A 12019-nucleotide genomic window follows, 5' to 3' on the forward strand; every position below is an offset into this window, starting at 1 on the left:
TGCTAGAATACATAATTTATTATTTGCAGTCTGTGTAAATTTTAATACATGATTTATTTCTACATAATTTTCTCTGTTTAAGCACATCCTGGTCTTTTCCAACAGCTCAGTCAATTGCACCTTTATTATGTACAGTCAGTATTTATGAAATTTTGCATAGGCATCTATGAACTTAGAAAAATAACATGCAAGGGAAATTGTTACCATGAGAATGATAAAGAAGAAAAAAGATAGGTAAAACAGTCAATCCCCTTTTAGTATGTTATGGCTTTGCACCAAGTGTCAGATGTCAAAACAAACAGTTTAAGATGCTTCTTGTTAAAGGCACTTACTGTTTCTCTAATACATTTTCAAATTTAGTTCTATTACATTAAGAAGTGTATCCCTGGGATCATACTTTCGTAACACGGCAGAACAGTTAAAAAAGGCAGCATTAATAACAGGGAAAAAGGGTTTTTATGTTAAAATATGAAAATACCAAGAATTAACACAAACTTTCAGGATTTGGTCCTTATAAAACAGGCAACAGCATTCAGGCAATAATGATTTCTTTTCTTAGGTGCTAACAAAATAATATCCCCATAAACGATCTCTTCCAGTTCCAGCGCATAGATATGTCTGAGTAGCATACCCTCTAGCACCACCCCAGTAAAAACACAGCTTTTCAAGACTAACTACTGCTCCACTTTGGCTGTGAAGGAAGAAACCTCAAAAGAGCATTAGACATGGACATACTAGCAAGCCTACAATTCTGTGTCTCTGTATCTGGATGGCTGTCCATAATACCCCTTCTTAGAGTGGTCAGATAGCTGCCGGCGGTACTCCTCCTCCTCTTCTGCATCGCTACTGTAACTGCCACAGCTCTCTAGGTAAGGTCTAATAGGAGGTTTCTGGGGTTCTGGAGGTCTGGAGCTAACAGCAAGACAGGGAAAGAGAGAGAGAGAGATAATGTTCACCTCCATTCTGAAAAGCTGACAAATAATTATAGGTAGTAGGGACTTTACGGCCATCTACAAGCTAGAAAGGCACAGGGAGCCATAATCAATGGCATGGCCATGGTAAGCCTATCTGGAAATGCACCTTATTTCCATCAAGCTGGAGCCTGATGTTCAGATTTGATCTATTCAACCTATGTGGAAGAATGGCAAATTTAAAATTATTAATCACCCTTACACACACCCACACACACCTCAACAGCTTTACAGCACTTTATTCCCTGAGCAGAGAGGTTTTCAGCCATTGCTGCTACCCCAACTGACACTTTACTCAATTATTTTTGCACCAGATTCTTTCTATGCCTGCTTCTTCTTTTGCATCCCCAGTTTCCTGTCTCAATGTCTGAACTCCTACGTGACATTTCTTAAATTGATAGCCTTCCCTCCTCATTCAAGGCTCTCACTAGGGCTCTTATCTTTAGAAGTGGGCAGAAATAACCGACCGATTTGTTTTTTATACACTGTGGCACTACCCATTTAATGTGACACTAAGCAGATACATAGAAATAAAACCTCCCAGGGAAGGGTATTTCCTCAGTTTCAAAAGCCATGATTTCTGCAATCTCACATTGTGCAAAACCAAGATGTTGTCCTTCGTCCATACTGCCCCAGTGCTTAAACACTCCCTCTAGGGCAATAATTACCATTCCTGTAAAAAGGCAACAGCACTGATTTCTGTACTTAAGGAAACACTTTGCATATGTGGTTAAAGATTACTTTTCACTACTTCTAAAAAGCTTTCAAGGCCTCAGAAAAAAAGTGCTTTTGTGAACCCATCAAGAAAACCTGAAAAAAATCACTTCATGTTTTTCATTGTCACATTTTATATTATGTGCTGTGACATCAAAGGATATGATTCACTAGAAAAAAGTCACGTTTCTATTGGCTATTACTAAAAGGTAAAAAAACCTGGAAGTCCTGCAGAGCAGAAAACAAAATCCATCATACAGTGTGTTAGCTCTTGCATAGGTAACTGCTCAAGTCATAGAAATATGCAGTGTGTATGGTAAGACGACACAATGGTCAACCACCCCAGAACTCACTGAATTTTAATGAAAAAGTATGACTTCCATGAGACTTGATGGGTGACCTCAGGCAAGTTTCATCCTCTGTTTCTCTACCCCACGCAATACACCTGTAACTGAATAAGCATTTAGGTAATTGTCCTAGTTTTAGCTGGGATAGAGCTGATTTTCTTCCTAGTAGCTGGTACAGTGCTGTGTTTTGGATATAGGATGAGAATAACGTTGATAACACACTAAAGGTTTAGTTGTGGCCAAGCAGTGTTTACACTAGTCAAGGACTTTTCCAGGTCCCCATGCTCTGCTGGGTGCACAAGAAGTCAGGAGGAGAGGGGGCACAGCAGTGACAGCTGATCCAAACTGGCCAGAAAAATATTCCGTATCATACAACGTCATGCTCAGAATATAAAGTTGGGCAAGTCGGCTGGGAGGCAGCAATCGCTGCTCAGGGACAGGCTGGGCATCGGTCACATGGGTGGTGAGCAATTGCACTGTGCATTACTTGTTTTGTATATTCGTTTAGTAAGCATTATTATTATTTTCTCTTCCTCTGCTGTCCTGTTAAACTGTCTTTATCTCACCCATGGGTTGTACTTTTTTCCCCTGATTCTCTCCCCCATCCCAGTGGGGGAGGATGAGGGTGAGTGAGCAGCTATGTGGTGCTTAGTTGCCAACTGGGGTTAAACCATGACAGTAATTAAATGTTATTAAGTAAAGAAATCAGCAATTATTTATTAGGATAGACTACCAGTCATCAAATATCTAACACAGGAAGAATGGACATCAGAGGACATGAATGCAGAAAAGCTTCTGAATAATACTGACTGGGGCAAAAAAAGGTCTTTCTAAATATTTCCGCAAAAGAATATAGTTTATTCCTAGGTAACTCAAACAGTATGAATGAACTAAAAGAAAAAAAAACAAACCTGAAAAACAAGAGGAGTTGACTGAAATTTTGCCCTACCTTTGCGGTACAAGAACAAAGCAATATACCAAGGCAGGATTATTTGTATGAGTATAAACTGGCCAAATCAGTTTCCCTCCTGCTGGTGAAGTAAACAAACAAGACAGAAAGCTTTAAACTGGATATACCTTACCTCACAGGCTGGGGCCAGTTCTGTTCTGACTTCTGTGTTTTGACAGGGACAGCATAAATATCTGGGTGCTTCTGGGCTATTTCAAGCTTTAAAAGAACACAGGAGAAAATAATTGTTCTTTTTAAGTCTATCCATTAAGGATCCTAGACTGTAGCTCTAGCAGGTCACAGGTACATCTGAAATGGTTAAAGCACAAATCGATAACTGATCTTATTCATATCCCTACAATTAATCTTTTGCCAGAGTAGTAATTCAAAGTACATGTGAAACCAATGGACTGCCACAAGCAACAGGATTATTAGAAGTCAGCTTTATATAGCTACAATAGGAAGCCTTAAAATATGTCCTCTTTTTAAATCTAAATCCACACAATGATATAACTGTATGTGTGGTTTCCCAAACCTCTCTCTCCGGAAGCAACACAATCAAGGGCATGATTTTAATTGTCAGGATGCAGGCTGTTCTGCATGCCGGAAAGAACAGCAGAGGGAGAATGCATCTCCTCATACCCTGGCATTCTGGGCCTCTTGTAGCTCTTGCATTCTTTGCAGCCTCGCCTTATGATCCATCTCCTCAAATATTTTTACTTTCCCCAATACGGATTTTGGAGTATTTTCTTGTTTGCTTCCTTCCTCTTCCAACTTTGCTTCCTCCTCCTCCTCTGCAGGTGGGACTGCAGGCTGAGTGTTTCTCAGGATGGTACGCACAAAGGCAGGTTTCACAGCAACAGGCGGTGGTGCTGCTTTAGCTGATATAGTTGAAGTCTCACTGCTGACAGCAACATTACTTGATTTGGAGTCATAGTTCTTGGGGAAGTCATATAGATCCTCTTTGTTTTGTAACTTTCCCTGCAAGTATATACCATGCAAACACAGTTTACATCAGCAACTTCATAATTTTCATTTCAAATGAAGGCTTTAATCTGAAATTAATCATTTTGCCTACGTATTTAACAGTGTCAATCTTCATCCAAAGTAACACTGCAAAAGTATTTGAACTGCTGCAACGTTTTGGCCATATGCTCCATACACTAGACACCAACCTATAGAAGACAGGCACACTTAGGCTTGTTTGTCCCATTTGTTGAAGATTACCAGAACTACAACATGTGTTAATCACAGCACAGAGAAAACTGACGTCCCAAATGATTTGTCAGGACTATCTCACATAGACTATCACTACCAGTAGTGCACAGGACCCAGGCCTGTTTTCTATTCCATCTTTATTTTCCTTATACATGTCCTACTCTGCCCTATCTCCATTGTCAAGGCATACCTGAATATATTTTGCATCCATGCAGTATGTGAGGGCACCCATCCTCACAAAGAAAGGACTTTGGGGTCAGGGGAAATCAGAAATTGCTAAAATAGAAGCTGGTGTCCAAACATCAAGAATCTTTTTCCCTGTGTCGTTCCAGAGCAAGGTCCGAATAAACAGTTAACATCAATTTCTTGCAGTGGAGACTGATTTAGAGGGGGTAGATTCTGGTTTTGTACTTCACAATAATGGTCATCAGATATGCTTTTCCTGATGGTTAGCCTACATTTCTTCTTGCTAAGCTAAAAAAGTGTCTTTCATTTTGTTAGCAGACACAAAGAGGAGTCTATTTTCTTATTCCATATAGAGATCACACATATCTGAAGAGAGCTGTTATCCTTTAAGTTTTCTCTCTGCTTGATCCTGCAACACCTTCAGTCATTCCCTCTCTCCACAGTTACAATGGTTTCTGGTTTCTAGTCTGATCATTCCTATTGCTCTTCCTAATGTGCCACCTTGGAGAGCTCTCCAGAAGAATGAACTTTATATTCAGATTTGTTTCTACAACTTTACCTTAGGTGGTTCAGGCTTGAATGGTGGAGGTGGACTCGGTTCTCTAAGGATCTCCCTGCTACCAGCTTTTCTCAACTGAGCCCTTGGTTCTGGACTACTTTTTTTAAAACTCTATGAAAGAAAATAAAAGATAAAATCACTGCAGTATCCAGTTCTTCAATAATTTTTTTTAATCTCTCTCAAGTTTACTATTTTGGGAACAGTAACGAGGAGTCAAATCACTGTCAGCAACCTGACCACAATCACTGCAGATGTAATTGCAAAGTTCAAGGTGAACATCATTAGCAAATCTATAGAGTTAGAGAGAAAGGCAGAGCTATTATTATTATTTTGTTATTATTATTATTATTTTTGCTGTACACAATGTAGCTCTAAATCACTATCAGAGGTAACGTAAAGCTGCAGTTTAAAAAACACTCATTTTTAAGCCATACATACAGGGCTTTCAGAAAGTCCAAAGTATAGTCTTTTTGAAAATCCAATCATCTCACCTCCTCATGATGCACAGGTTCAGAGGACCGGCTAACAGAAGAAATACTTGGTTCGTCCAAGGGCTCATCTAGTTCATTGTCAGTGTATGCACCTCCTTCTCCATCTGTATCCTCTACATCACTGATCAGCCGACTGTCACAACTCAAATAGTCAGCACCCATTGCAGTAAGGTAGGACATACGATCATCTGCATCATCTTCCATGCCATCCATCTAGAGAAAAGTCAGTAAGAATTAAGAAGCAAAGATTAAAAGAATTCGTCTAGTTAGGTCTCAACATCATGCCAAACAACTCCTTAAGAATGACCACAGAACTGAAAGAAATTCTAATGCAAAATCATAAATCCTTTAGAAGTTTATCCTTCCTCACCATTCTCCCCTAGCTACAGCATTAATGATGAAAGCTCCAAAGTGTAACAGAAAGAACGATAATAAGTAATTCTTTGTTACCAAGAAAGACATCAACTGACTGCAGCACTGGCAAACAAAACTTGGAGCAATTTTTACTGGCAAGAGATATCCTGAGACATCTGTACAGCTTAGTACAGTCTGGACTGACTGCTTACCTTTCCTTCTGATACCCATACTGCTTCTCCTTGCTGTTGCTGAACTGTATCTTTCAGACTACCATACCAGCTATCATTGGCTGAGTTCAAATTGATGGTGGCTGTAAAAATGGAAGGAAAAAAATATATATACACAGCAAATGCAATGTGATCCTTTACCTGCTCTTCGCTGTTTAACACTTAGGTTTTAGTTATGTGAGAATGTTAAACAGCTATTTAGATCATCGACAGAAGCATGGTACTTCTATTTTATTGTTTGTCCATTCCCCAAGGTTATTAAATCAGTTATATTTAATGACAGTATACAAATTCACAATTTCTTTTGGTTTCAAATTTGTCAGAACAAGGAACTGTGAAAGAAGTCACGGAAGGGATTTCTCATGACCATACCTTCACACCTTTTTAGTTCCAGCCTGCGTGAGTTAATATGCAGAGTAGTAAGTGGATGTCTCAAGACTCACACAGTCACATCCACTACTCTTTTGGTAAGCTGGTTAGACACACGTCCTTCCTTACCTGTAAAGAGGTGGGAACAAGTTTTCTTCAGTTTATTTGCTTGCTCATAAAGTTTTCTTGAGCTCTTGTTAGATGTGGAACACAGCCTTTGTCTCATGGTTTTCACACCCTGCTTACTGTCCGGGTTAAAGAAGACTACAATTGGAAACCACTGGGTATAATTTAGCAGGTCCACTGCTTTAGGAGTCACATCCAACAGAGCATGTTTATCCTGTTAGCAAAAAAGCCCAGTCAGTGTACTGCTTGTGGGGAACAAGAGGAGGTGGTTGGAACATCGTATCCTAGGAAAACCAGGGTATTTTTGTCCAAATAAAACCACAACTTGTTGGATTTTTTTCCACAGTTATATCACATTCAGAAGCCACAGCAGGCAGCCTTTTTCTTTCAGCTCCATTTTTCTATACAGCTTTTGCCTGAATGTCCACATTCTTACGTTAATTGACTCTCTTAAAAAACAAAGTGGAATAAGCGCATTTTACTTCTTTTTGAAATATGTAGTGGAAGTTAACTAGCTTTTCTTTCTACCTGTCCCTACCACAGCTTCCACTACTACGACTATTCTGGGTGCTATCTGTGAGTTTTTACCTGCACTTACTAGCTGAGGCAAATCTCACTTTTTTCACTTAATACATTCCTTCTTAGCCACTTCTAGTGCAAAGATGAATGGGATTTTCAAATGTGTGCTTCAAGTGGAGCCTGAGCTCTGAACAGACTCTTCGTGACATTCTAGCCCCTCTGGCATCAGTTTTGTTGGGCTCAGGGCAATAAGCTGCAATGTACATTCTTTTTGCCCAAGTTTTTTAGGCTTCTTGATTACCACATATTTACTTGATCTCTAAACAGTATCAATGAATCTCAGGTCAAAAGAATCAAAAGAATAAATGATCAAAAATGATCAAAAGAATCAGTGCAGTCTCAGTAGATGCCACTTAGCTATCATAGTCTCTTCCTGTTCAGTTCAGTAGTAGTAATTCTGAACCAATCTAAAAAGTTTAGTTTCTGATGACAGTAAGAGCAAGCAGAGCACTGCATGACAGTAAAGCCTCCATGGCAAATTCAGAAAGCATATAGTAAAACACAGATAACCCTCTTTTCAAATTTATAATGGACTAATGAAAGAAAATTTTATTTTTAATATCAGGTTCACCCTCCCAATTGGAGGACAGCTATCAAAATTATAAAAGTTGTTGCTGAACAATTTTAAAACAGCCCTATCATTAAGCCAACTCTGCTTACTGCGAAAATAGAGGCAGCGAAGATCTGAGGACTCTGCAGGTTTTAGGAGCAAGCAAATCAAACAACATGCCTTGGAGCATAAGCAATTTTCACAGAGAAATACTCTACCTGCTCAATGATTTGCTTCACAGTGTTCAAGCGCACTACCCCAGTTGACTTCTCTGAGCCTGCATCTCTGGGTTCTGTCTCTGCAAAGACAATGTTTTAGCTTATCTAGAGGGGCCAGGCAGCTTTGATTGTTAAGTTAACCGTTCTCTCAGTAAGGATGATAAGGAAGCAAGGATGACAACTTACTTGCTGTCTGGTACAGGTGAGGCAAATCATTTGACAACTTCTCCATAGCAACATCTGCAATAGGGCCAAATATCACCACAGGTCTCTTAAAGCCAGCTGAAAGAAAAGTATTTGGAGAAAGGTAAGTCTGGTAAGACTGGTTTTATACATAAGTGGCACAGACAAGATCCTCAATTACTATGCTGGGTTATGAATAAGTTAAAGATATTAAAAATATATTTTTGAAATTCTATTTCTCAAAAGTTTGTGCAACAGCATAACTCATACAGAAAGATATTTTTATCAGCTGAGAAATCAAAAGGGATTGTTTTAATTTAACAGCTTTCTTATTCCTTCTAATGAAGATGTATCAAGAGGATTCTACATTCTGCAAACATACCGCAGAACTTCAGTAATCTTTCCATCCAGCAAAGCAGTATGAACCCTGACCCAGTGGGTTTTGTGTGAATAAAGATACAAATGCTAAACCAGCTGCAGGGCAGCTTAAACAAGCAAAATTGCAGAATTCTGTTATGTCAGAACAACTGCAACCACAGTCCTCATAAAGTAACGGGAATGTCTTTCTATTGCTTAGTCTTCATCTTGGCCACCTGGGAGCTCCTTTAAAATACTTTTTACTATTTGTTTTGTTCCACAATACTGTCATGTGCAAACACCCACAAAATTACCTTGACTTGCCTAGCATCACCAGTAATACAGTTAGTTCAGATTCATGGAGATGGACCACCTCAACCTTGATTACATTTGGACAATCTGTTGAAAATACTTGGGTTTCATTTGCTTTTAAGGTAATGTTGAGGTGGCATTTATGAGTAAGCTAAAGATTGTGACTGATCTCAGGCATATGGATTTTACTTTCAGACCAAGCCAAGGAGAAGCTGAGGAAACAAGAAAACCCAGCTTGTTTCTTCCTTTTTCATTTTAAACCTTGAAATTGGCACATGTAATCTGGAGGCAAAGGAGGACAATGGCAGTTTAAAAATATAAGAGGCTTTTTTTTCTTAGTTAATAGCATCCAGAAATTTGCATTCTGAGGAAAATTTCATCCCTTCCTGTTCCTCAGATTTAACATTGAAACCCAAGATGTTTGAAATCACTTATATAGCTGACCAAACATTAGGATGCTAAACCAGCTAGCAATAAATGGGCAGCTGGTTCACAGCCGTCTCACTTACCCTCACGCAACTGAACTCGCTCATATGCTGGGAATTTTGTGCTCACAGATACAACAGCTGTCAGATCTTCACGACTTTTCCTCAGATTCTTCTTCACTCCAGATCTCTGGCCACGTGTTCTCCAGAAGTCTGCCCTATCGCTTGAGCCATCTTTTGGGACATTTTGAACACTGGCCATCTGCTCAGCTCTGATAGAGAAAGCAGCGTTAATTTGTACAGAACTACTCAAAGAGGGCAAAGGCACTTCCACTGAAGAACAATGGATTTTGGATTTGCAACAGGTGATTTGTTAGCTAGACAGCCATAAGTGGAGTGAAGAATAGAGAAGTCCAGGTTCTCTTGCCTCAGAGCAAACACACTGAGTGTCAGAACGATGCTCCAACTTGCCACAGGTACAAGGTTGCTGGGCAGGAATCAGGCCTCAGGTCTTAAACTGATAACTCACACAAGCATAAATAAAAGAATGCAACTGCAAAAAGGTGGTGAGAGAGTGCAACTCAGAACGGAAGGCCTAAGAAATTACCATCACTATTCTCTTCTACATTAGGCATAACAAGTTAAGTCACTACAGCACAGTAGCAAAGGCTGGTTTGGTCAGATTGATTAACAGCAAGGACAGAACGTACTAACCAGGAGAGTTAGGGGAGTCATGTTAGGAAGTATATTTCAGGAACTTCTGTACAATGCAATTGTGAGCTTTTTCCCTCCATCTTAAAATCACAACCACACTCAAGAACTTAAAAGCTACAGTTGAAAAATACCCTGATTTTCTTGCTGATGAATTTTAAGTCTTTTACTTATTGTGCACATTTGAACACTTATTATTACCTCACATGAATTTTGATCATGAAAGCATATTTAAGCAAAAAACATTGCTGTGGTTCACTCAGTATTTCACACAAAAATAAGGACTACAGCTACCAAGAAATATTAGCCTTGGAATAAATTCTTAAAACATTTTGCATAAGGATATACAAAAGAAATTCAAGCACTGAAGTTCTTGTAAAAGATTATTAATCAGAGTATTCTTGCTGCAGAGTCAAGAGCTTCCTAAGGTGTAGGGTTTTTTGTTGTTTTGTTTGGTTTGGTTTGATTCTCTTTGGTTGGGGATGGGGTACTGGGGGGGAGGAGAAGGGGGAAAAAGGCAAAAAAAAGCAAAAATAGGGCCCTTTATAATTTTCTAGAAGAAGAACTGGAGCAGCTAGTGGTCAAAGCTTGGTTGATCACTGAGACAGAAGCTCCAGGTCTGTGTTGCAAGTACCTGACCTATCATGTAGGTAATACCATCCTTTCTCATCCTCTCCTCAGATAATGCCACGGTTCCAAAATCTACTGTTCTACAGGCACAATTATTGTAAAAAACAAAACAATTTTTTTCATTCTTGTAAGGGGGAGTGGGGGGCAGGGAAGAAAGAAAAGTATGACAAAGAAAGAAAAAATCATTTGGATTTAAAAAAAAAATAATCTTACTTCTAACTATGGGTAGAAAGACAGGATGCCACCTTACCTGCTCTTATTTGGAATGAGGCCCTTTTCCAGTTCATTTCCAATTCTCACAGCCAGCCAGTTTCCCAGTTTGCCATCATACAGCGTATCAACTACTCTAAAGATCTCCCCTCTGGTGAATGCTAAGCTCTGAGGTGACTCTTTTTCACACTCAAAGTGGCTCCTGATGAAGAATGAATCCCCTCTGCCACAGGCCATGATGTCTCTGTAGACTAGAACAGGAACTCCCATTTAGTTTATATTTTTTACACTTGAAGGAAAGATTAAGCTATCATTCTAGACAGCAGTTTTGAAATTCTTCCCCTCCACTGAAAAAGATGCAAAACCCGAGCCTTCACATCCATTGCACTACACACACATTATCAAGAGTGTTCTACACTTCTACATGTACAGCCCTTACAGCTCTGAGGGAAGGAGATACTTGCACCTTCCCAAAGCAGAAGGCAGCTATGGTACTTCACTATTAGAGCAGGCTGCATCTCCAGCAGGAAAGCAAGAGGCTTTGTTTGCTCCTTAACTGTTCATCAATAAAACTGTCCATTTGCTGCTATCTGTCTGAATCCCTTATGACTGCCAAGACACAGCAAAAAAGGAATGCTAATAGATCTTGGGCCAGCCGCTACAGACGAACATGCAGGAGGAACAAGCAGTACATTGCCGTTCTTCAGGATTAAGAAATAATGCTATTTTCTAATAATAAAAGAGATGGAGAAGTGCTCTGAAAAAACGTATCACACATGCACGTTTGTGTGACCCTCATGGTATGGAATACAGCTATCTTTCGAACGACTGAAAAGGAGGATAAATAAAATGTCATCAAGAATAAGCACAAGAGAGATTCTTTATGCTTTCACTGACAAAACAGAGCTTAAAAGCTTCATAGATATACACACATTATATTCAGAACACTCACCTTCATATTTGCTTTGAGCCAAAATTGTCACTGTTTCACCTTTGGGAATTTCTAAGAGATACAAAACAGCATCTTCCCGAACAATACCTCTGAAGTCTTGAGTGTTTACCTATATACCAAAACAAACAAACAAAAAACGAAAATCAGAACAAAAAAAATCAATACCTGAAAAATCAACAAGAAATAATAAAAGGTTTTTGTTTTATCTAAAAAAATCTTAAATATTCTTTTCCCCTTTTATACTTCTTTTATAGTCAATATGTATGTCTGTTGTTTATAAGTATTACTTTAATCCAGCCATTAACAATAATCTTTCTGAAATAACACGGACCTGAGTGTGCACTATTAGGTCGTTTCTTCTATTTTAACAGGCTGAAA

At 39.1% G+C, this 12019-nt stretch overlaps 1 protein-coding gene across 6 annotated transcripts in view; it reads right to left on the reverse strand.

Moving 5' to 3' along the window:
• Window positions 1–12019, reverse strand: part of TJP2 (tight junction protein 2) — a 65784-nt gene continuing 53765 nt past the window's right edge. For all 6 annotated transcript variants that reach the window (XM_064438645.1, XM_064438650.1, XM_064438647.1 and 3 more), the window contains 12 exons: window positions 11642–11750; window positions 10730–10940; window positions 9223–9410; window positions 8048–8143; window positions 7862–7941; window positions 6518–6728; window positions 6002–6102; window positions 5436–5648; window positions 4945–5055; window positions 3624–3962; window positions 3115–3200; window positions 1–912 (listed from right to left, as the gene is read on the reverse strand). In XM_064438645.1, coding sequence (XP_064294715.1) covers window positions 744–912; window positions 3115–3200; window positions 3624–3962; window positions 4945–5055; window positions 5436–5648; window positions 6002–6102; window positions 6518–6728; window positions 7862–7941; window positions 8048–8143; window positions 9223–9410; window positions 10730–10940; window positions 11642–11750 — 1914 coding nt within the window. In that variant the 3' untranslated portion in view covers window positions 1–743. The remainder of the gene's footprint in view (window positions 913–3114; window positions 3201–3623; window positions 3963–4944; window positions 5056–5435; window positions 5649–6001; window positions 6103–6517; window positions 6729–7861; window positions 7942–8047; window positions 8144–9222; window positions 9411–10729; window positions 10941–11641; window positions 11751–12019) is intronic.

The sequence above is a fragment of the Phalacrocorax carbo genome, chromosome Z (genome assembly GCF_963921805.1).
Source record: "Phalacrocorax carbo chromosome Z, bPhaCar2.1, whole genome shotgun sequence".
Lineage (NCBI taxonomy): Eukaryota > Metazoa > Chordata > Aves > Suliformes > Phalacrocoracidae > Phalacrocorax > Phalacrocorax carbo.